Source organism: Pinus tabuliformis, chromosome 1_2 (genome assembly GCF_031772625.1).
Source record: "Pinus tabuliformis cultivar Carrire ecotype Pingquan chromosome 1_2, CPIR1, whole genome shotgun sequence".
NCBI classification, from domain to species: Eukaryota; Viridiplantae; Streptophyta; class Pinopsida; order Pinales; family Pinaceae; genus Pinus; species Pinus tabuliformis.
Genome location: NC_142298.1, coordinates 1,035,382,626 through 1,035,409,137, shown reverse-complemented (window position 1 = coordinate 1,035,409,137; position 26,512 = coordinate 1,035,382,626). Strand labels below are relative to the sequence as shown.

General features: G+C 39.1%; 1 protein-coding gene across 1 annotated transcript in view; it reads right to left on the bottom strand.

Moving 5' to 3' along the window:
• The window catches only part of LOC149209671 (E3 SUMO-protein ligase SIZ1-like), a 117,428-nt gene that overhangs the window by 30,483 nt on the left and 60,433 nt on the right, over positions 1-26,512 (bottom strand). The window contains 2 exon segments of the mRNA XM_089396459.1: positions 2,856-2,963; positions 3,647-3,720. Of these exon segments, the coding sequence (XP_089252585.1) occupies positions 2,856-2,963; positions 3,647-3,720 (182 nt within the window).

The following is a 26,512-nucleotide window of genomic DNA, read 5'->3' as shown; positions in this document are numbered from 1 at the left end:
GTCTCCAACTTTAATACACATGGTATGAAGGAATCTTTGATGGATTCTATAAGGATCCTTTGATCCCTAACTTCCCCTTCCATGTACATCACTATAGCTTGAGCTTCTTCCTTTGGAGTTTTAGTGATTGAACCCTTAACATGCTCAATGACTTCGTTTTCTATGAGGATCAAATTTGTCCTCTTCTTCCATGCAAGAAAGTTTGATGACCCAACCAATTTGTTGCTTTCCTTGCAAAATGAAGTCATTTTGATAGATTCAGATGTGGACATAAACATACTTAGTTGTGAAGATACTTATTAATGATAATATCTTCAACTTGATGCCTTCTTGATTTTGATGATGATGTTGATAGTAGAAGATGTCTTCTTGATGAAGATGTCTTCCTACAAAAGTGATCCTTCAAAGAGAGGGAGATCACCTTGGTTCCTTGATGATGATGACAACGCCTTCTCCTTGATGAGCTTCCCTTTCTCAAAGTCAACTTCAGTCAAATTTTCCTTCCCCTAATTGCAGTTTCTTATTCAAACTCTTTTTCGACCCCTGCAATTTGACTACAATTTTTTCACTACAAAAACCCTAGTTTTTGCACATGTAGGAGAAATACAGAGATTTTACCCTTCTCTCTTCTTCGCTTGAATAGAGGCTTCTTCTTTTGCAACTCAACTTTCAAGATGGCTTGTGTTTCACTTGTTTTTGGCCTCCTAGGTGACTATAATAATTCAACTTTTGCTACAACAAATAAGCCCTAATCTCCTCGCACATGTGAACAAGAATAGCCCAAAACATACCCAAAATTACTTCGATCCTTTCTTCTTTAATAATGATGTGCGAGTTTCCCAACAATGCTTCAAGTGTACAACCCTTCTTTGGATGAGCTAGGGTTTTGAAATCTTCTATCTTTGAGATGTGATGATCCTTGATATGAATGGTCCTTCTTGATGATTGATACTCTAGATGATCTTCTAGCGCTTCAGCCTTCCAGTGTTCTTCTTTAAGTTGTCTTTCCTTGCCTTTCCTTGCCTTGTCACCTTAGCTCTAATACCATGTTGAGAAATCTAGGGGCCAACAAGTGTAGGTGATTTCTCTTACTTTGATAACTGCTTGTGATGTATTTTTACTATACTTGATTAACTTCTTCTTTCCTTTATTATTACTAGCCTTCTCTATCATCAAACGGCTACCAAATCATATAGAATAATGAGACAATAGGACACAAGATGTAGGCGATCAGCCAAGGCCAAAACCTCTCCAACTGAGAGGAAAACCCACCAGAAGTATTCTCTTCTTATAGAACTTCAATTGACGAATTCCAAGACTTATGACCCTTGACCAAGACTCTCTAAGACCACGTCAACTTTCCTTCTTGAACAGCTTCCAGCAACAAACTTCGACCTTCCAGCAATTTCTCCAACAACTTCGACCCCAGCGACAATTTCTACAACTTTGACCTAGCATCTTCATCAACTTCGACCTTCCAGCAATTTCTCCAACAACTTCGACCCCAACAACAATTTCTACAACTTTGACCTAGCAGCTTCATCAACTTCGACCTTGATGCAACTTCAGCAGAGTCAACCTAGCAGCTTCACATCTTCGACCTAGAAGCATCTTCACAGCGTCAACCTAGCAACTTCACAGCTTCGACCTAGAAGTAGCTTCACAGCTTTGATCTTGCAGCTTCACAGCTTGGAAGAAGCTTCGGAATTTCATCTTGCCCAATGACTATAGAAACCCTAACAAAAGAGAGAGAGGCCCAAAAACTTTGAACTTGTTCTTCTTCTCCTTCTTCATCCTTTTCCAGCTTCTATCTTGACGAAATTGAAATTGCTTGAGAGTGTATTCAAATGAGGTCAAGTTCTTTCTTATATATAGGCTTTTGGGGGTACGAATTGCTATCTTTAGGCCGACTTGTCCCTTCATGTAGGCCGACTTGATCTTTGCACCATGACGAGGTCTTGGAGGGTCTTTTGACTTTCTTTTGACTCAAATAAATTTTCCTTACAATATGTAAAATGCCCAAAAGGGTCTTTCATACATGACAATGACTCAATTGACTTGTAAACTCAATGACAAGCCCTAGAAGCACTCAATGGGTGCTTGATCTAAAAGATAAATCTCCCTTGAGCATGAAACCCGTGCCTCAAAAATAACAATAATAAATTTATCTTTCTCTTTTCATTAAATACATTAAATCATGATTACATATGTCATTATGAAGACCGAACCTTGTTACATATTTCAATAGGTTTATGCTACAGTTTATTAGACTGCTCAATTTCAATGGCTCTCATTATTTTTTGCCCAGGATGGAAACATTTTAAATAGTTGATCAGGTCTTTTCAATATCATCCCCATGCTTGTGGATGCTGCTATACCAACCCTTTTTTGTATAAAATGCATGTACAGCATTAATTAATAGCGATGTAAAGCATTTTATTCACAAAGCTTTACAAAGCGTTTTGAAATAGTAGATCATTAGAGTGGAGGCAAATGAGAGAACTGCTTTGAGTAGCAAAAAGAGAGAATAATCTCTACCACAGTTGATTTTGTAGCATATATTACAAGTAATGTAAGAGATTGATATAAAGGAATCAGTTCAGAACATACTGGGGCAGTTGATTTAGAAACGTGGGTGAAATCACTGAAAGCAATATAACAATTGTCAAAGTGTGTGCATATTAGGGATATATTAAGCAAAAATAATTCTAAGCAGAATACACACTACTATTTTCTGTTGGATTTTACAAGGAAATAGCAACAAAATTACTAGAATGGTGTAAAGAATATCCTTATTTTAATGAAGAAAATTTCGATATCACTAAAGATGATTTCAAAAAAGTAAATCAATCTACCTGTTCAACAGTCCGACGTCGAATGATTCTTACTCCTAAAACAAAAGGCCGGGAATCATATGCTTGTAATGATATTCTATTTGACCCCTCCCTACTGCAAGCTGTGATCTATAACAAAATGGATAAGAGCAGGTTAAAATTTTGAAACGATACAATTTCAACAAGACAAGTCAAGGATGAATAGGAATCAGCACCATTGAAGACACAAAGAAAATAATTGGAAGCAAGGTGAACAAATGAAGGATCAAATTATCACATTGTATATTATTTCCACATTGTTGGCAAGAATAATCCATTCGGTCAACCATTGACCAGACAACAAAAGCAACTCAGTCCACACACTTAGCAGAAACATGGCATCAATGAAATAGATACAACATGTAGAAGGCAAAGATTTGCCCTGTCATTATGCATACTCAGTATACACATCAACAGCCTGATCATAAGGAAATGATGCATAACAGATGCACAGTTCAATTGTGCAGGTTCTCCGTATATCAAAAATTGAACATTAACCACATTCCAGCATAAGCGTACTTCAGAAGAGAAGGTTAATCAAAGAAAAGCGAGTTTAATGAAGCAAAGGCATCCCATCATTGAAATTAATGTATAAATGATTGAAATATCTTATTAAATAAAGTAGCTCAAGAAAAAGTTAACTAAGAAAAAACATATTCATTAAACAATGTCAGGTACCTAGTTTTGCGGATCTAAAATATTAACAATGAATGTTTTCCAATTAAAAGCTATTATAGAGAATAATAAAAGTGTGTGCAATGAAATATACTCACTCCTGGACCATCATCACGACCATTGGCTCCAAGTAATTGAGGAGCTGGTCTGTTTGTCACCCGAACTGCAATTCCTGTAGAAAAATCATCCAAAATTTCAGCGCAGACTAATGAAAAAAGAATAATAATCGATTCACTAACTTTACGTGTAGTTGGATCCAATATAAGTGAGTATAAAAACAAAACAAAATTAAGTGTCTCTCCATTCAAAATAGGTAATCTATGAAAGTTTGAAGCAAGAAAATCCATCCAAATACAAAATCCTTAAGGTCCTTGCAGATCTGGATATGTGAATGTAAGTGACTTCATTAGATATTTCCATGAAGATGGAAAAACACTTCATGATTTCGATGTTGTAAACCCTGGCAATAAAATATACAAAGGAAACTTTTATGCCCCAGGATATTATGTGTTAAGTCTGACTAACCTCGCCAAAGATCACTTCCAAAAGGTTGTAAACCCTGGCAATGAAATATACAAATGAAACTTTTATGCCACAGGACATTATTTACTATGCCTGACTAACCTTGCCTAACATACAAATTCCCTAACAGATCTCTACCCTTACATTTGATCAGTTGTCTTTGCTTTCCTCTCCTCTTACCTCCTCATAGTCCTACAGATTCCTACTTGTTTACTTTATAAAACATTTACCATTTTCAACATTCAAAATAGAGCTTCATTAGTTGTGCAACCGAAAACTATAGGAACCATATAAACTCTTTACCAAATTCAACTGGTTGTAACTTGTTATGAACATAATATATAAGTAATAATTAATAAATAATTAGCATATTGAAGAGACATGTCTTGAAGGACATGATTATTCATGAAAAGGAACCTTGCCTAGTATATAAGCAGGGCTCCATTTGTAACCATAACATATTATATTTCTGTACATTCAACATTTCTTATATATAAATATATGTATAATCCTATAATGGATAATTACATATTCCATATATTTTCAATATTACGTTGGGTATGAACTTTGTTCATTACATTGGTATCAGAGCATCGTTCTCCACTCACAGCCATTAGCCAATCTGATCTGGCCTTTGGCCATCAACCCTTCATCAAGTTCGTTGCCATTGTGATTGAGGCTTTTAGCTACACAAAGCTTTTGGAGGTTCTCCATTATACCGTCAACCTTTTGGCCATTAAAAGAGAAAAAACTAAAAATAAAAATATATTAAATATAAAAATATATATAATTTAAAAAAAGGATTATATTAAAAAAATAGAAGAAAAATAAAACAAGATTATATATAAAAGAATTGAAAAAAAAATAATTAAAAAAAAAGTTGTCGAACTGTGGCTATCGTGCAACCGTCGACTGCTGTCACAACAACCATCTAGCAAGCAGCCACCATCCTGCGCGTCTGCCAAGCTGCCATCTTTGTTGCACAGTGTCCTTGCCACCAACGTACACGGCATCCTGCCACCGCAGCAAGCCGCCATATTGTTGCAGTGTTGCCCCCGCTGTACACAGCATCCTGCCGCCACAAGAAGCCGCCATATTTCTTGCACAGTGTTGTCTCTGCTATACACAGCATCCTGCAGCCCATAGACAGCTCGCTTCTCCCATGCCGCCATTTCTCGGATTTCGGGCCACGCACTAGCGGCTAATCCTTCAGCTGTTGTCCCCTCCTACAGCCACCATCGTTGCATCTTACAATCATAGTCGCAGACTCGCAGCAATTTCAAACCATAATAAAAATCCGAGTCGAATATCTGATTACCTGCAAAGGGAGCCACCTGGCACCATTCCAAATCAATGCCACATAACTACCAAATCAATGGTGTTGATAGCCAATGAATATAGTTTGTGACCTGAGGAGAATCTGTACTGTTGGTTCATATTTAATCAAAAGGTTGTCGCATTTAACATTTAATTACAGTGCTAGTCGTTGTTTCAAGCCATCAATTTCAAGGAATTAAAGAGATCTAATTATAATAAAGAATTAAGTGTTAAAAAGATCATATCCTCCATAAATCAAAGGTTGTCAATCACAACATTCATGCGTCACCATTTTATAGTCTGTTGGTTATACAAGAACCAAGACACTTAATTAGAAAGGTGAATGGTGATCTAGGTTGATATAAAAGGGTTATATTCAAGTTAAACACACACACATATATAATATATATACTTCCAAAGAAAAAACAGGACCAAGTGTAAAATTATCTTTTAAAACTAAAATAACACTTATACCATAAAGCATTAAGCTTAACATTACAGGTGTTGAGGGAAGAATAAATGGAGTCAATCACAGAGGAGAAAGGAATGGAGTCAAACAAAAAGGAAAGGAAGATTTTCCAAAACTTCAGATAGCTATGCTCCAGTGCTATTCAGAATTAAGGTGACTTTGGCAGGAAAAGATGTTACTATTTCTATATCACCCACCGAGAAAAAATATATAAATCCTAAACTCACAAACTAACTGGTGATTCTTGAGTCAAATATAATTGAAAAATTAGACCAGTAGAACACAAAGCAATGTGACATAACTGATTTACAATTAAACATTGGGAATTATATATTTATATCAGTGTTGATAATATCGGTATCGGTAAAATATCGGCGAGGGTCCAGAAAATATCTTATCGGCAATATCGGCAAAAATATCGGCAAATATCGGCAAGCATAAAAAATGCATAATATATTCATTTTTTTCAGATTTCTAAACATATAAAGCAATAACAACATGAACTAAACACATTGGCACATAAATATGAAGAAGGCATTGATATATAAGATGTCAAATAGAAATGATACATCAAACTTCAAAGGCGATACCAAATCCTGCTGATCCCTGATAATTGTCCAATCAAGGACTCAAACAAAATAACATCACATATCCTACTGATCCCTGATAGTGATAAATTGATAATTGCCCAATCAAGGACTCAAACAAAATAACATCACATATCCTGCTGATCCCTGATAGTGACAATTGTCCAATCAATGACTCAAACAAAACAACATCACATATTTTAAAAGTATTTCATCATCATGAGTTATAAACTTATATGTAGCAAAAGTTGCAAAACAAATAAAACTAGCAGCTATCTATCTGAGACCATTGGCCTCTCCCTAGCAACTTTCTTTATGTCTTGTTCAGCAATTGCTTCACGAGCTTTTTGTATAACCTCTGCACTAGAAACCATACAAGGCATCACATCTGCATCATATGCAGAGAGTTTAGCCAGATGGTATTTCAATCGTGTAATCCCTCCTGACATCTTGGTCCCACACAAGTTGCATGATATATATGCCTGATTTGCCCCACCAACAGCCTCCCCATACTCCCAAAATGGGTCCAAGGCTTTTGGCATATTTGACATTTGTAGTGAACTAATTCAAACCTAGGGCACAAAAAAAACAAAAAATTGGCATTAAACCCCCCAACACAAAATGAAAAAATAATAAGTAATAACAACCTCATTCAAAAAAAATTACTACATTATTTGCATTTTGCAATGTGAATGAAAAATGGCAATAAGAGGGTGCATAAGAAAGTTGAAAAAAAAAAATGAAGCTTGCTGTCCAAATATGGAGAAAACCCTTGCATTGGTTCATGGGCATGAAAATCATAGCAAATGGAAAAAAACAAAGAAACAAAATGTTGGTAGGCAAAGAGGCAAGCAAGCATAACCCTAAATCTATGAAAAAATCATTAACATAGGGCTTTTTAAGAACATACCTGCTAATGGAAGAAATGAAGTTTGACTCACTATTCTTCAATCTTTGATCCACAAAAATATCTTAATTGGTGGTGATAATCGTCGTTTGATCTTCAAACCCTCCTTGACAAGCACCACAAAACTCTTTCCCTTTCTTCTCCAACACTCAGAAACAGAAATGAAGAAAAAAAACCAATTTTCGTTTTTTGTAGCCGCGGAAAAACACGCCCGGCGATATTTTAGATCGTCGCGCGATATTTTCGAAAATATCGCCGATATTTCGGAAATCGCGCGATATTTTCGGGGCGATATATCGGCTCGCCGAAAATATCGCGATATTTCCGATATTCGGCGATATATCGCCGATATTATCAACAGTGATTTATATCACAATTCTTTGCTCGATCTGTTGAAAAATGGCAACAAGAAATGCTAAAAATAGCAGTTTGGGTACCAGTGCTGGATTGGGCAACAGAGAATGAAAAATGGAAGTGCTAAAAATAGAATTGTTATTTTTAGCAGTTCAGGATGGATTCCTATTTTAAACAGTCCCTGGACTAAAAATAGGAAGTAAAATTCGAATTTGATATTAACAGCAGTTTGTAAATTAATTAATTAATTCATCTTGAGTTAATTAGTTAAGGAAAAACAAACTTGAAGTCTATGTGAGGACATGCAACTGTTTATCTATTAATTGAGGAATTTATCCATCAGTTAAAGAGATAAAGATGAGTTCTAATTTAATTGTACTTAATTGGCTCAGTTAACTGAGACAAATCCAGTTATAATTGATTTAAACAGTTTGTTTAAATTAATGTGAGTTCAGTTAGTTAATGCTTGCATGCATGTAACTGTTGCACTTCAAATAACTGAATATTCTCTCATAAATAACTCATGCATGTCAGTTCAGAGAAAGACCCAGTTGAGATCAGAGGAAGGGCAGTGTACTATCAATTGGATGGGTTTTTCCTATAAAGGAAAATCATCCAAGCAAAAGGATCAAGGTTCCTTGAGGATTGTGCAGTTTTACAGGGCGTGAGATCAGTGTGAGAGATTAGTGTTACACTTGGTAACAGGAGGATCCCCCAGAAAAAACTATGCAAGGAAATAAGAGGCTTGGAGGGCAGAGGAGAAGGCTTAGGAGAAGTCTTGATTGCCTGTGAGCACCCAGGAGGATTGCACTGAGAGCTGGCTCGCTATGAGAGCTAAGGCTTTGTGTAATCCTAATGTATTTCCACCATCATCTGTGAGGATTGTACTGAGAGTTGGCTAGTTGTGTGAGAGCTAAGGCTTTGCATAAATCCTATGTATGATAATACAGAGAGTGGGATTTTAGGCTAAGGCTTTCCCCGGGTAAATTCTTCTGTGTTATGTGTGATTGATTTCTCCATATCAGTTATATGTGTTCTTATTGATGTTGCTCATGTTCGATTAAGCTTCCACTAAATTGGTCTAGTCTATTGCATTATCAGGTGATCTACAGTGGGAATTTCTACATGGTATCAAAGCAAAGGTGATAAAAGGAGAGAATAGTATACTGAGAGGAGATTTCAAAATTTTGAGCTTTGGGCCGAGAGTTTGCAGAGCAGATCTGAAAATTTATGTACAAAATTTTCATAAACAAATAGCAGATTTGGATTCCTTACAGAAAAATACCAATGTTTTAAAACTCCGACTCGGACTCCAACTCGGTCGAGGGTCGACTCCGACTTCGACTCCGACTCTGTATCAACTCGGCCGGCTCGATTTCAATGACTCGGTTGTTGTAAAAAATACATTAAATATTTATTTTTTATAAAAACACATAATTTTAAAGATTTTCATTCATGTTTACAAACACACAACATTAGAATATAGATAGAAGACAACATATGATCAAAGTAGGCACATGAATATATCCATTATATTAAAATGGCACCCAGTGCACTGTCCAATACATACACGATGATGATATAGAGATTAAAACAAAAAAACATAACCAAGGAGGCTAAAAATGGCCTCTACAAAAGTCTGTGACCAGTACTACTAGCTACTGCTAGAGTTGCCAACATCATCTGGCTCGGTGTTATTTGGGAGCAGGAGCGAAAACAGGAGCGGGAGTGACATTTTCGGAAGCTCCTGGTTTGGGAGCGAATCCCAGAGGAGTTCGACAACCAATGTCACTAACATCAAGGTACATAGAGGGATTGGTGCTCTTGATTAAATACGAGTTCCATACCCTAATACATGACAAAATTCAATGGGAACATTGCAATCCCCCAATCCTGAAATCCTAAAAAACCGATAAGTCTGTTGCCTTTTGAATGAAATCTAAAATTCTACTTTCTCCATATGAAATCCAATGAGGCCGGAACCACTCTCAAACATTCTGAGTCATTTCATGGGAATGTTAAAAATTTAAGTAAAATGATGAAAATGAAGATTAAGGAGAATGGCACTTTTACTTTAAGAATTTAACATTACCGTGAATAGCATAGCCTTAGTAGGGCAATATAATCAAATACTAGGGTTTGGGAGAGGGGAATGGACCCCAAAGACCAGCAAACTAATTCATAAACCCCTTTGGAGTCCCCCACACTTAGAAAAAATTTATAAAAAATCAAAAAAGGCGTGTTTTTATGGTTCACTGGCCACTGTTAACTACCCAGCCGAGTAGTTACGGATTCGGCCGACCGAACCGAATTTTCTACCGGGTTGAAATTTTTTTCCCGACTCGGACCAACTCGGCCGGGTTGGTTCCGAGCCGACCGGATCTTAAAACAATGAAAAATACCCAAAAAAAAAAACAAAAAAATCAGTTGAATCGGAGTTCTGATGCGAGAGATATGGTTGATTTAAAATAAACTCTTTTTCCATAAAATTTCGTGACAACAGAAAAGTGGAAACAGATTGGTGTGCTAGCCAAGAAGCTGTATGCACTTGAGGTACAAGATGCATGCAAAGCCTTGAGGAGCAAGGCAAAGGTTAGATACTTGGTGGTTGAGATGAAGAGTAAATTATCTCTTAACACGCAGCGCCAAAAGAAGTCTCAGACAATTGTGGAGGAGCCACAATTGGTGAAGCAACTTCAGGAGGTTGTGGAACAGCCACAACTAGAGAAGCCGAGAAGAGACCAAGTGGAGGCATCCACTCATGCAGAGACCCCCAATAGGGGGGAAATTTCAAGCCAGGTGGACAGAGGGATCACATGCAGCCATACCTCCAGGTAGGTGGGGCGATGTGGAGTGATCGTCCCAAGGAGGAGGGGCAGGATCCTTGAGGTACCCAACCTCTTTGATTTGACTTTGCTACAGGAGCCCCGATGAGGAGTAAAAGGACTCGCTGATCGGGTAGAGACAGATGCAGATGGAGCAGTAGAGAGAGCTACAATGTAGGAGTCCCAGGACTATGTAGAGCTAGCAGGCTGCAACGATGTGAGAGGCACAAGAGTGTTGCACCAGTGCAGGATGGCACAGAGAGGTGTGCAATGGTGCGAGATGCATGGAGTGTTGCAACAGCTCAGAGGTCAGAGAAGGAGCTCTTGTCAGCAGCAGGTAAAGCTTCAGCATCAGAGTATGTTTCTAGCTCAACAGAGAGGTCAGTGCAGAGTTCTTTTTTGTTCCGAGAGTTGCTGGAGCAACCACACTTGGTAGAAGTGTTGCATGCAGAACATTCCAGAGGTACAGGATCGAGTTCGAGTTGAAGCCTTTCTTGTTGAGAGGGAGTGTTGAAAAATGGCAACAAAAATGGTTAAAAATATAAGTGCTAAAAATAGCACTGATAAAAATCGCAGTTTGGGTACCAGTGCTGGAATGGGCAACAGGGAATCAAAAATGGAAGTGCTAAAAATAGAATTGTTATTTTTAGCAATTCAGGATGGATTCCTATTTTAGTCAGTGCCTGGACTAAAAATAAGAAGTAAAATTCGAATTTGATATTAACAGCAGTTTGTAAATTAATTAATTAATTCATCTTGAGTTAATTAGTTAAAGAAAAACAAACTTGAAGTCTATGTGAGGACATGCAACTGTTTATCTATTAATTGAGGAATTTATCCATTAGTTAAAGAGATAAGGGTGAGTTCTAATTTGAGTTGTAATTAGTTGGCTCAGTTAACTGAGTCAAGTCCAGTTATAATTGATTTAAACAGTTTGTTTAAATTAATGTGAATTCAGTTAGTTAATGCTTGCATGCTTGTAACTGCTACACTTCAGATAACTAAATATTCTCTCATAAATAACTCATGCATGTCATTTCAGAGAAAGACCCAGTTGAGATCAGAGAAGGGCCAGTGTACTATTAGTTGGATGGATTTTTCCTATAAAGGATAATCATCCAAGCAGAAGGATCAAGGTTCCTTGAGGATTGTGCAGTTTTACAAGGTGTGAGATCAGTGTGGGAGATCAGTGTTAAACTTGGTAACAGGAGGATCACCCAGGAAAAATTTCGCAAGGAAATAGGAGGCTTGGAAGGCAGAGGAGAAGGCTTAGCAGAAGTCTTGATTGCCTGTGAGCATCCAAAAGGATTGCACTGAGAGCTAGCTAGCTGTGGGAGCTAAGGCTTTGTGTAATCTTGATGTATTTCCACCTTCATCTGTGAGGATTGTACTGAGAGCTAGCTAGTTGTGTGAGAACTAAGGCTTTGTATAAATCCTATGTATGATAATACAGAGAGTGGGGTTTTAGGCTGAGGTTTTCCCTGAGTAAATTCCTCTGTGTTATGTGTGATTGATTTCTCCATATCAATTATATGAGTTCATATTGATGTTGCTCATGTTCGATTAAGCTTCTGCTAAATTGGTTGTAGAAGTATATCAAGTATTTTGCTTTAGTCTATTGCATTATCAGGTGATCTACAGTGGGAATTTCTACACGATCCATATGGGGCGATCAAGGCGACATTATTCTGGGTTCACCCTAGATGGAAACACTGGGGTCCTTCATCTTAAATACGAAAAAAGTTTTTGACATTCTCCTACAAAAAGATTAAAAATAACATTGTAGGACATTACATTGAAGCAAGATTCGGTAGCAACAGAAGGCGTAGAAGATATCTCAAAAGTAATTTTTTAAGAAAATCAATGCAGAATATGCAAAAGGAAGTTGACAAAACTATTGCAGACAAAAATGAAGAAATTTCTTGCCTCAAGGACCAAAGCCAACGATTACTTACACAAATTAAGAAGCTTAAGAAGGACAAGAAGTCATTGGAAAACAAAGTACAACAATTTATCGAAAAGCAAGTATCAAAATCTTCAAACGTGCAAATTCAAGTTGAAAAAAATGAAACAAACACAAATCCAGATAATATCATGATTCAAAATGATCCCAATCCAATCGAAGCGAAGACGTACTGAGAAGTTGCAATTCAAACAACAGAAATTTCAAGTGAATATCAAGCAATTAACCAAGCGATTTCTATACCTGAAGGAAATTAGATACCTCAAGTAAATCAAGAAATCCCCAGAAACAGGTTAAGGGGAAATCAGACCATAATAACTCCTTATCAACACCCAAATCATAAAAGTAGAAATTTCAACCAATTTGCATATCCCTATGACTCAAACCAAAAACAAGTGACCTACGTTCCCAAGAATATCAATGTCACCATAATCCAATCTTATGATAACAATTCATTCCAAGTTTACAGTAATCGCAAGATTTAATGGAAGATTAAATTGGGATGGTTAGATCATTTCACAATACGACAATTTTGTACCACACTCAAAAGTTCACATCGTATTTTATTATCAGATGTCAGTTTCAAGAATTGTGAAACACGAGAAGAGATTACAAGACAAAAAAAATAATATCAAGCACTACCACAATAAGCTTTGAGGACAAAGATTTTCTAAAGGGGTGCCTTGCTTGATAGTTTCCTTAGATACTCCCCCCGGTGAGGTTATGACTTTTTCTCTAGGGAGAATCCAACTGAAACCACTCTAGATAATTCTTCCATAGATGATGTCTCAACATATTATAGTGGATCACTTCTTTCCACATCATGATGTTAGTCCTTTTTGGTTGTACTACATTCAGCAGCTCCATTTCCAAGGATAGATTGAGCCACTCTTTGTACCTTCAACCATTTAGCTTTTGTCAATGGGTTTTTCTTTTATACCTCTACCAAAGACCATCTTCACTAGGTTGTGGTGCTATGGTGGTGTGGGGAAGCATATCATTCAAGGGGGATTATATGTGACATCTGCATTATATGGCCCATGTTCAACATTAAGGAGGGAAGCTATGATGTAATGCTCTCTCTCTCTGAGACCTTATGTACAAATTGAAGGAGGATGTTCTTAATGGGGCACACCCTATATTTCAGTTGGGTATATGATATCTATAAACCCACCCTTTCATTTGTATTCATCAATCTTCCACATCGCATCTAGCTCAACTTACGGGGGGTTGTTGTGATAATAAAGTAAACCTTACTTGAGAACAATGTTGACTTCACTTTGTAATCATTATTATTGTGTAATTGTGTTTCTACATTTGTCTTAAATCCAACGTAGTCAACACCCATTTATTATATTCTAGGAGGTTAAGATCAACCTAGACACCATAATGGTTCTTGTGAACTCTTCAACAACCCCCAAATCAACCAACTTGAGGACCACCCTAAAGATTTTTATCGAGGCTCATTATGTGACCTTAGCTCTCTTAGTTTTATTCTTTCAAGTTAACTCGATGATTACATGCTGCTGATTTACATTTGTGTTGATTGATATTTCTAATGTGCTTATATAGATATTTAAGCTGATTTTTCTTTTCATGCATTTTTTGCATTAAATTAACCCTAATTTAAATGCTTTTGCATTTTTCTGATCTAAAAGGCACTAACCTGTGTGAAAGTACTATAGATCTTTTTCTAGGCTTGTTGAAACATTCGTGCATCATTCGCTGGCAAAGATCTGAGTTTCAACAAATCAACTCTTCTGCCAGGTGCAAGGTGTCTAGTGCTCTGAATGTCAGTGGACTGCTTTTGCAGATTAAAATCTGTCAGTTGTTGATGAATTGTGCTAGTGTTAGTTAGCACCTTAAAGACCTATGTAAGGACAAAATTCAATTTAAGTGGAACATCATTATGAACAAGGCCTCGGCTTCCATTAAAAATTGTCTTTAAATGGAAAATATTCTTCCAATAAAATGATTTTTTAATAACCAGAATGAGCACCCTATAAGATTTTCCAAGATTCTGAAAGAAACGGATGGAATATGATTTCAAGGACTGCAAATATGAAAATGTGCAGTCAAGTTCTCCTTGTCAGCAAGATAGTTGGAACTTCATAGGTTATTGAAGAGATGAATCTGGCTCTGGAACTAAGCATGCAACCATTCATTTGAAAGCCTATCCTCTCCTCTACATGTCAAAAGACATGTTCATTAATTGTACATAATATGGGAAAGTTATAGATTTGCAAAGTTCATTGATTGGAGGTTTCTGAATGGATCAGTTTGTTTTACAAAGTAGAGTAAGGGAAATGTACAAACGTAATAATAAAGGCATTTCTACAGTTGTATACTATCCCAAGGGATATGATTGTGAAAGTAAGAAGTAAAGACTTTCATGCTATTGGGAGAACAGGGCCTTTATCTGAAAGTGTGTTGCTTCAAGCTTCAAGGAAGAAGATTTTGCAACAAGAAACAAAGAATGTATCATGTCGTTTTACTAGAGGAACTCGAGGGTGATAAAGACCTAGGATGCTACGGTAAAGGACCAAATCCTCTCACCCTTCTGTTTGGAGCTTTTCTTCAAGGAATTGAAAGCGAATTGTTGGAGTTTCACATGAATACTTTGTATATCTTGCTATACATGGCTCACATTAATCATTTGATGGTGCAGGGAAAACATGTGCTTACTTCTTGGTATGCTTGAATACAACAACTTCGATAGATGTTATGTAGCAAGGAAACTTCTTGGTCAAATAAAGTTTCCCAAGATATCTATGTTTGACAATTGAAGTTCTGAAGACTTTCCAAAAGATGCATCTTTGGGAAGCTTGTGAAGACCTCAGCACCCTTCTTCAAATGCTACTTTTGCAAGCTTGTGATCTCTCTGCAACTTCATCAAATCGTCTTTTGGAGAGCTCCAAAATCATCTTTCATAGACCTGCAACTTCATCTCCTGGACAGTTACAAAATCATCATTTGGAGAGCTACAACTTCATATTTGATTATAGGTTTGACTACTTGTGGAAAACCGTGTGGACACTTTGGATCTCCTATCCAACACAGTACGAGCCAACCTTTGCTTGACCAAGCATCTCAAGAATGAATGCGTGTCAAAAGTATTCAGCTTAGCATTCAATGTCCTGAGCAAGCTTTTCATGAATATTTGGGCATGAGGTTCGGTTGCATATGACAAGTAATGTGTCATGTTGCCGCCTCACTTACACACCTAAGTTAATGTGGGGAAAACCCTCAACCCCACTAGGTGTGGCCTTGGTGGCAAATCTCAGAGAAAGGGTTGTCACCTAATCCCAACTCTCTCCGTCTAGGCTCTCTCCTAGCTGAAGCCAAGGGAGGTGGACCCTAATGATGGATTCTGAGGGAAGGCTTGCTCAAGTAACAAGTTCTAGGAGATATTTAATATATTAGAACCAATGTTGTTAAAAGCGCGAGCGGGATTAAATTGGCGCCGGGAATGAAGCGGAAAAAATCGGAAAAAGCGGGAAAAAAGCGTTTGGTACAAAAATATTCATTTTTTTCATTTTTTTTCAATTTTTTTAATATATAAACCATCTACAACATAAAATAAATACATTGACACATAAATATGATAAGAAAACTAATATATAAGATGTTTAATATCATTTCTAGCGCTAAAATCACACATAACATTGAATCATGTCCTGAATAGTAAGTCCTGAGTCCTGACTCCTGAGTCCCAGCTCAGCCTCAAAATATCAACAAAAAATATGATAATGTATCTCATCATGTCATAATGTCATAGACTCATATACAATAAAATGAAAGTCTAATCCTATTGATTTCCTCTGCCCCTCTTGCGAGAAAATGTCACAGCTTTCTCTTTCCCTCTAGATGTAGATGTTGGTGCCTGTGCTGGTGGAAATGGCAATGGAGTCTGATGTGCTCTAGAAGCTGAAGAACTAGAAGTATGAGCTACAGGAGGTAGACCACGTCCTCTACTGGTCCTAGTGGTAGCCCGGGTAGGCGGTGTCACCTCCTCCTCCTGCTCCTCCTCCTCCTCCACCTGCTCCTCCTCCTGCTCCTCCTCCTCCTCCTCCTCCCCCTCATCCTGCACTAACCAATCATCAGTAGAATCCATGAGAGGCCTCTCGGCCTCAACCCTCCATGCAGCAGTGGTGTCAATCCCATCCAATGAGATGGCATCCACATCAGGTGTCCTCTCAAGTTGCCTCACCCACAATCGAAGATTGTAGTAGACGTAGACCATGTCATTAAGTCGCTGGGACTCCAACCTGTACAAAGATCATGAAATAATAATTAATAAATCCAAATTTTCATTATAAATCGTGCTGCCACGGACCTCCGAGCTTTTTTACGAAAAAAGCGCGCTTTTTTCGAAAAAAAGAGGGCTTTTTTCAAAAAGTGCGCTTTTTTCAAAAAAAAGCGGCAAAAAAAATTTTAGGCGCTTTTTTCCCATAAAAAGCGCGATTAAATCGGCTTAGGGAAAAAAGCGCGATTTAATCGCACTTTTAAAAACACTGATTAGAACATTCACCATTCAACTTGAAAGATAACTAGAAAGCAATGATAAGCAAATTCACATAACCATGAGCATATAAGTATTAACAATGTAGATAACACAAATGAATTCAACAAGATAAATCCTGCAAGAAAATTATGTGTGAGTAGACCAATGCCAATATACTTGCAAGAAATAATATGGCTCAAAGTGAAATCATAACATTTGCACGTAAAATATGTCTTCCAAGATATGATAAATTGCAAGAATGGAAAATGCCAAATAGATGTTAGGGCAAGAAACAACTTGAAAATATGAGCAATAAGATTAAGGATATAACTTGGAAGAAAGGAAAGTTTGTTCTTTGAAAGAAATGCTCCAATAAAACATAACAATATCAAATAGCCATGAGCAAAAGCTTAGATAATGAGTACAATAGAATTGCAAGTAAGATAGAATACCCACAAATCAAGTTAATGTAAAATGAGATGATGCAAATTTAGACTATGTGAAATGCAAGATATCTTGGTAAATTTTAAATAGATTTCTAATCTATGGTGAGAAATCTCTCTTTCAAATTCTTACAACTAGGTAAAGATTGGCAAAGCTGCTCTGCCCAGGATACTCTGGACAAAGACTTGCCATCCCACATCTCATCCCAGTTTGGAAAAGCTGCTCTGCCCAAGATACTCTGGACAAAGACTTGACACTCATCTAAGACAGAAATGAGGGCCAGTATAACCAACTTTGAATCTTGAGATGTATGACCCACAACAGACAATTCATCATGGGTCTCCTGAAGCTTCGTGAGGAATGGATCCACACGCTCCCCTTTCTGCATCTGAGCAGATCTCAATTTCTGCTCAAGGTACATCTTTCGCTGCTCGGAAGATCCCTGATATAACGCAAACAAAGCATCCCACATCTCCTTAGCAGCACCCTCTGCCAGCAATGTGACACACCACATGATCCTTCACTCCGTCGAGGGTCATTCTTTTCGCCTTCGACATCTCGGCCTTGTATTTCTTCAATGAATCTGCATCTGAAGGGATAGCCACCATGTTGTCAATGTATGTCTTAAGGGCATGCTCATCTAGAAGGAACGACATTCTTGCCTTCCAGATGACGTAGTTGGATGCCCCACCCAACTTGTCCTGATCCCTCAAGCCATTGGTTGCCATTTCTGCCACAAATGTCGAAAATCTCCTCTTTCCTCGATGTTGTTGCTGGGCTAGCTTACACACTCCTTATTGGAGCTAGTCAAATTGTTGCCCCTTACTATTGCTCAGCTCTAGAGAATTTGAACTCCTTGGCTACGAATTCTCTGAGGAAGAATTTCCCTCAATCTGTGTCCCACCATCTCTCCTCATGATGAGGCTTCTGCGCTGCTCCCTCTGCCCTAGCAAAAACTCGATCTGGAAGCCCTTCTCTCTGTCGACTCACTCGGAGAGAGACTGCCTCAAAATTTTAGCCCTCCGCCTAAGAACTGCGCAAACCCTCTAGGATTTCAAATTACTGCCTCCTGTAGCTTTTCAATTTCCCTCTTCTGCTCAGCATTGGGTTTTATGGCACTGCTCTTCTTGTTCCACCTGCAGCTCTGATACCATGTGAGAAATCCTAAACTAGAATCCCTACTATAGCAACTGATGATATTTCTCCTACTTGTTAGATTTACATGAACAAGTTATTTATAGTTTCCCATGACAAATATTGAAATACATACACTGCAGCCTTCACTTAATTAATTTATATGCAGAAACAAGAGACTGAGAAAGCAAGAAAATACAACACAATAACACCGTTATTTTTGGACAAATGTCCCCGGAAAAATCCAATGCGAGAAAACCGGTGCAGCAAATCTGACGGTTTATTATTATTAAGTAGTAGCAAATTCTGAATACATCTTTGAATACCTCAAGGGTTATTCAGTTCTAGAGAGAGAAATATTGGCATAAATATTTGTGAGATTACCTCACACAATCACTGAGAAAAATCCTGATTGATCCGATTCCTGGATGAGGTGCCTCTGGCAGGCCCTGCGTTGCCTCTGTGCAGTCCTCACGTAGTCCCTACATCAACCCCTCTAGACACTGTGTCACCCAACCAGCTGATCGATTTGTTGCCCGGAGTCACTACTCTCAGCCTCTCGGTCTCACACCCCGACTCCCGACTTCTAAAACTGACTCTGCTGCAAAATTTCAGACTCTCTCACCCTCTACGCTGCCTTTGTGTGGCCCTGAGTCAGCCTCTCTCTATGGATGTTATCTCTGCCCCTCAACTGTAAGAAATCTACTCGATCAAAATCTCCTCTTGAGAACTTCTCACTTCAAAAATTCAATCTCTTGATCTCTCGGTGTGTTTTCCAAATGACCCTCAAGCTTCCTTAAATAATCTTCTCGTTGACATTCAACGGCCCAAATTAAAAGCTAATCAATGGCTAAGATCATTTTAGCTTGATCCTCGTCTTCTTCTAGAAGTTACACCCACAATTAGATTAATACCCATTAATATTTTTAATTTATTAAGTTTAGACTTAGGGGCCCATTAAAAAATATTAATTATTTTAATAAAAATGTTTCTGGGTGGAATTTTCAAAAACGCTTTCTAGGTTCTTTGGAATACATGTGCCCAAGCCTCCCTACAAAATTTGAGGCCTAGAGAACATCTGATGCTACCCCAAATCAACAAAATTATTATTATCAAAGCATGGGTTTCATGTTCATTATTGATGGTAATTTAGGTAAAAGCGTGTTCTTCGTGCTTCTAGGGTTTGTTATGACTTAGGATTCACTGTCATGAGTCAAAGGAGTCAACATCATGTTTATTAAACCCTTCCGGGCAATTTGTAATTGTAAAACGAATTATTTTCGAGTCTAGAAAGTCCTAGAATCCCCAAGAGTACAAGTTGACCCTAAAGCCCTCAAGTCGGCCTAAAGGAGGGAATCTGACCCCTTGAGAAGGCGATAAAAGAAGCACTTCGACCTCATTTGAACACACTCACTCACAAGTTCGATCTGTCAAGGAAAGAGTTCGATCTGTAGCTGGAAAGCTGGGTCAAGTGTTCAAAAATCTAGGGTAGCTAGATAAGGGGTGATTTCCCACTACTTTGATAACTTGTGATATTCTTTAACTTCAACTTGTAGTTCTTATGATTATTAGCTTCTTCTTTTGTTGTTATTATAGTGTTTTAATCATCAAACAACTACCAAACACATGAAGATCAAAAGAACAAAGTGGACACAAGACATAGGCTGCTAGCCAGGGCCAAAACCTCTCCTAGAGAGGAAAACCCATAAGAAATTCTTCTCTTCTTATAGAATCTTCAAATGATGAATTCCAAGACCTTTAGACCCAAGACTGAGACCCCTCCAAGACCAAATCAACCTTCCTTCTTGATGAGCTTTCAGCAACAAACTTTGACCCTCCAACAACTTCTCAAGCAACTAATGCAACTTCAACCCCAACAACTTCTGCAATTTCGACCCCCAACGACTTTTGCAACTTCGATCTTCCAAAATCTTCTGCAACTTCGCACGTGTGGGTGATAGAGACTAATTTAGGCCTCCTTTCTTCTTTGCTTGGCTTGCTTCTTCTTTCTCAGACAAATGAATGATGTGTCTTACCTTTTGATCACATATTTCGGCCTTACTTGGAGATCTAAAATTTCGTCCTTTGTAGTTGCAGAAACCCTAGTTGCAATTCACACGTGTGAGAGACTAGACATGGAAATAGTCTTCTAGATTTCAATTTTTCTTTCTTGGAGCCCCCCTATTCTTCGTTATCCTTTTCTTTCTTCTTGTGTTTCAAAGGAGTACGAATTACCCTTCCAAGGAGTACGAATTACCCTTTATGCGGTTGACTTCTTCTCTTGCAGGCCGAATTGGTCTTGGAGGTATTTTTGACACAAGTTTGACTCAAATAAATTCTTTTAACTTGATACAAAATGCCCAATAGGGTTTATTACATATAACAATGACTCTTTTGACTCCTTGACTCTATGACTAACCTTAGAAGCACACAATGGGTGCTTTGACCTAAAAACAAATTGAGTTTGAGCACGAAACCCATGCTATAAAATAACAACAATAATTTTTCCTTTTTCTTTTACATCAAATACATGAAATCAAGAATACATAAGATATTATGAAGACCAAACCTAGTTACACATTTCAACAAAAAGGGGAGCAAAAGTCTAGGAGAAGTTGGGAGGACGAAATTTGTTGTTTATGGGCTTTATCTCACTCACATGTGCGAAGAAGCTAGCGTTTCTACAGCTTAAAAGAGGCCATAATTGCAAATCTGAATTGTTGGGGAGCGAAGTTGTTGATGGGGAGCAGAATTGCAGGAACAAGTTGATGGATAGAGATAAATCCTTCTCTTGACCTTGTTGACCTTGGGAAAGTTGTTTTGCTCCAGGAAGGTCTCTAAAGGAAGATAGATTAGGGTTTTTGCAGCAATTGTTGGGACGAAGTTGCTAGGTCATGTAGCTAGGCAGTCGCTAGCAGGACGAAGTTGCAACAAAGAAGCAGTTTGAGGCAAAGTCTTGTCGAAAGGGTTGACTCCGTAATGGGAGAAGACCTTGGTCTGGGGATTGGGTCACTGTATCTTATTTGAAGCAAATTCTAAGAAGCAAATACTTTTTGGGTTTTATCCTTAGAGGGGTTTTGCCCAGGCTGAGAGCCTATATCTATGTCCTCTTTTGTTGTTATTGTTTCTTGATATTGTTTGATATAAAGATCTAACTAAAGAACATAAAGAAGATAACTAAGTTTCACAAGCAAGTATCAAGGTTGAAGAAAATAAATTATAATCACTGCTACTTTACATTTTCTAACAAAATTAACCCTTGTAAGAGTTTGAGTCGGAGTTGACCCTCGGTAGTTTCCAAGTATGAGTCTGAGTTTTAAAACATTGCCAACGAGGGTGACAGATCTAGCAGAAGATCTAGAAGGCAACTGATCAGAGGGCGCTGAGAATGGGCACAAACAAGGAGTCAACCGTGGGAAACACTGTCGAATTTCCACGATCTTGGGTCTAGGATAGAATCTTAAAATCTTTGATGCTACCAAACCAAGAATCTCAACAAAACTACTTTGCACAGCAGAATATAAATAGCAGTAAATCACACATGCACAGAATATAGACAACCTTTTACAGTGTTCAACCCAACTTCATTATATTAAAAAGCATATAATGCAACAGTCTAGGGCTCCCGTACCAGGGATAATGGCCCTCGTACATCCACTAGTACAAGATACAAAATTGGGGCTTAGTGTCAGTCCATCGACAACCAATCTGCCCTCAACAAGATACTCTGACCATCAGGTTGTCGCATGCTCTCTTAGCTCCTCTCGATCGTACCCTGTACCTGCCCGATCCTGCGGCTCCCGATCTGTAGCTTCTGCCTCTATCAATGTTCCAAGTTCATCTAGCCACTGAATCTTAGTTGACAATCTGCTCTCTAGTTGTACCTTAGTCCATCAAGGCCACAACACATCTAGACTCCTATCGAGTTGTTCACAGCTCCACTTGTGAACAACTCTCAACTACCCACTTTTGCTCCTCAGCTACTAGGGGACTTCCGCCCTCTATGGCCTTCCTACGCTGCTCCGATGAAGACCAACATAGGGCACAAAGGGCTGCCACCTATCAATGCAAGATGTCCATCTCCCATAATGAACGCGGGCTAGGAGCACGGCCCATCTTCTATTGTAGAAGTCCTTCTCCACACACAAGTCTCGAGCTCCACAACTGCTCCTCTAGTTCGTCAACCCTTGAGCTCAACAACTGCCTCTCTCGCAACTACCTTTGTCCATCAAGGTGTTGCTCACTGAGCTCCAACTTGGACACTATCACGATGTCCTCCAACAAACCATAAGTGCACAATCTCGTCCACACTTGGTCTTCTCTCACGCTGCCCTCCAACAATCCATGAGAGACCAAATCCATGTTGTAGCATCTGCACCTAGTTAGGGCATCCACACACTTACGAGACCCTTACACATGATTGCCCACAGACTCCACCAATCCTCCCTTTGTTGTGCAATAGAAGAGCTATTGCACAAATCTGGGCACCAACAACTTGTCCTCTCCTAGGACACCATCAACTCATCAACCACGGGAACATTTGCAACACTCCTTGTTATTGTTCTCTTGCCTCTCATCTGATGTGCATGTTGTCACCTTGGTTGGGCTCCTCCAAACAACTCCTAAGGCCTCCTACAAGCAACTCATCAAACTGATCCAATCAATGGCCAAACTCTTTGACCCAACCAACACACATCAAACTTTCCCTCCAAGTTTGTTGTCCTCTCACTGTGGAAACTGTCATTGGTTTAGGGCATCAAAACCATGAGATCTGCCCTCCTCTTTGACTTCCACAGGTTGCCCTATCAACTATCCAAAACTGGTCACAAAACTGACCCAACCAAAACACCAAATATTGTTCCATCTCACTGTTTAAGGGTCTTCTTGACTACTGCAACTCTCGGTCTGGTTAGGACACAAAATGCAGTCCTAACAGCCCAAATAAAACCATACAACGGTCCCTTTATTTGTTGCGGATTCCCTTCCTGCTTGAGCCCTTCACCTACGCTGCCTATTCCTTTGCTCCAGCACCTTGGAATTGGCCTTACGACCCTCCCAACTTGCCCAAAACAAACCTGTGGTGGCTCTAATGTCACCACAGGGCCTACGCCTCACCCAAACAAGGATATACCATCCTCAAATCATCCCTTAAACAATCGCTAAGGCTGTCACTTCTCCAACAAGGGTACTTGGCCCTTCTCTAGCATTCAGTCACAATAAAACAGGTTTCAAACAGCCTCCTTCTCCCATGTTGGTTCTACCTCTCCCTTGCTGCAGCTAACCCAGAAAATGCCTTGCCTCCACCTAGTTCTTTACTTGTGTTTTGTTGCACAAATGATGTCTAAAATGCCTCACACTCACCCTCTATTTATACTAATAAGAGGCACTTCATAAAATGTCATAATGAGGGGTTGCCAACTGTCATGAGCTTAAAACATCTTAGGCCGACCTACATACACACTTGCAATCCCATCATTAACCTTCAAAAATTGATAACTCCTCAACGACAACTCGGAATCGGATAATTCTCGTTGCATTAGAATCATCTCGCCAAAGCTATCATCCTCATCCATCACATGTCGAAGACTCATCACGGTTTTGGCCCAAACATCTATGGGTGCAAAACCCTAGGCTTGGGTTCTAAGCCCACAAGCCTACTTGTGGTGCTTTGACCTCCAACCCTTACACTAGAGCTTGGAGTACCTCCCAAGCTACACAAAAATCAACAAACACAAGTCGTGGTAGCAGAAGGAACAAGCAGGAAGCCACGCACAGGTTTAAGTGGCAAAGGTGCTTTACCAGCAGCTACAAGAGACACATCTTCCAAGTCAACTCTAAGGCAGAGACAGAACACTGGCATGGACGTGAACATTGCAACAGGGAAAGGAGTGAGCCACAATAGCGCAAAAGCGCTGGAATGGAAGCAAACAAGCTAATGACGGAAGGCACTATGTTGGCAACATGATGACTAAGTGTTGGGGAAAGGTTGTGGGGCCAAAGAGTGGTAGAGTCAACTGTGCACAAGGAACTCAGTAAGCAACTTGCAAGGAGTTGTGAACAGGTCGTCGAGGGGCTGAAGCCGCCAGCAGTCACAGGGTGAAGAGCAGCAAGCACAGGTTGAGCAAACGGTCGCCAGAAGAAAAAGAAATTCCACTACTATATAAAAAAATTTGAAGTGTTCAAGCAAGGAGCAAGAGGCTTTGGGCAGCACAAGAGAATCCCAACGAGCGAGCAGAGGCTCTAAGTAGCCTCAGAAAGTGTGCAAGAAGGTTTGGGCAATGGGCAGAAGGTTTGGGCAGCGAGCAGCGGGCTTGGGCAGTATGCAAAAAAACTAGGCAACAAACTCGGGCAAGGCTCGGGCACCATGCAATAGAGGGTTGTGATAGCCAGGCCAGGATGATCAGCGATTGGAACTCCAAGTGTAAAACTGAGAGTGCGAGGGTCGGGAAGGCCTCAAATCTTGAGCCTCAGAGGGAGAGTCAACAGCCTCAAGGAAGTCATGGTTCGAGATAGCCATGCAAGATGCTCAAGAGCGAGAGGCTTCTAGGAGCATGGTTCTTAGCTCAAGTTCCATGTCAGGTAGCGGGGAAGGCTTCTATGTCAGAGGGAGCAGCTACAGTGGATGTGATGAGCTTGGAGACAAATCTGAGTTATGGAAGTGCCTTCCTCGCTAAGAGGGAGTGTTGGATTGTGTAGTTCGATAGGACTTCCACAACGACTTAGTGTCTTAGCCAATGTTCCACATGGATGCGTCCCCTCACCTGAGTATCGTGATTCCTTGCTCCCTTGCGCTCTAGAAACATGGGGTCGTTTCCCGATGCTCCCAAAAACAGGATACGCACGAAAACTCCAAACGGGGTTGTTTCCTCCCAAAAAAGGAAACGTTTCCTTCGATTCCCAAAAAATCAAGGTCAAATAATTTTGATAAAGTCAAATTTTAATAATTTTAATGGCTTCTCATACAACTGCTTTCCCCACTGAACATGCTTGTAATCATCCTTCCCTTTACACTTTTTGTTTCCTTTACAAGAATATTCAGAATTTTTACCAGAGATTTCAAGGTAAAGAGAAGATGGTGTTGTAGCACTGTACACATATGCATTAATACTTGATTCCACAGTTGGAATTTTTCTAGATGCAGGAATATATTGACTTTTGAAAACGGAAGAACTAAGTTCACTCCTAGGAGCCTCAACTGGCGTATACTCTGGAGCAAACATCAACATAGCTTCAGCTTTTGGAAGCGAGTCAACTTCTCCACTTGAAGGACCCGAAGACTGACTGCCTACTTGTGATGATCTGGAATCTTTCTGTGCCTCTTTGTGGCCAGCAACATCTTCCTTGACTGATACTGGTTGCTCACTAAAATCGCCCAAACATGAAAAATCCACAACAGGAAAAAGCATTTGATCTGATCCATCAAGCCCTATGGCATCTAGACTACTCAACCCATCTCCGCATTCACCAAGAGGAAATAAAAAATCCTGAGACAAACATGGCTTATTTCCTTCTTATATCTCAGACAATATCACAATAGTATTTTTATTTTACTATTTTTGTCAAGTCCCTTGTGTTAAAGACCCCAACGCCCCCCGACGTTTCCTAAAAATTGATGGGGATCTTTTGTATACACCACTCCTGCGTATCCCCGCTCCCTCGTCCCGGAAACTTGGTGGAACATTGGTCTTAGCATATGGAAAATTGCCTTTCTGGATGACAAACTTTGTAAAGTGATGTTATAAAGTACCTTTGTATTTAATGATTAAAAGTGACTTTACTATAAAGTTGAGCCACTTAAGTGATTTAAGTGACCTCAATGAGAGATTAAGTCATAATCGTGGATCTTGAGATGGCAAGATTTAATCTTGGCCATTGAGATCTAGAATAGGGGTTTTTGTCATTAATAAGTTATAAAAGCAAATCTGAGGGAGAGGTGAG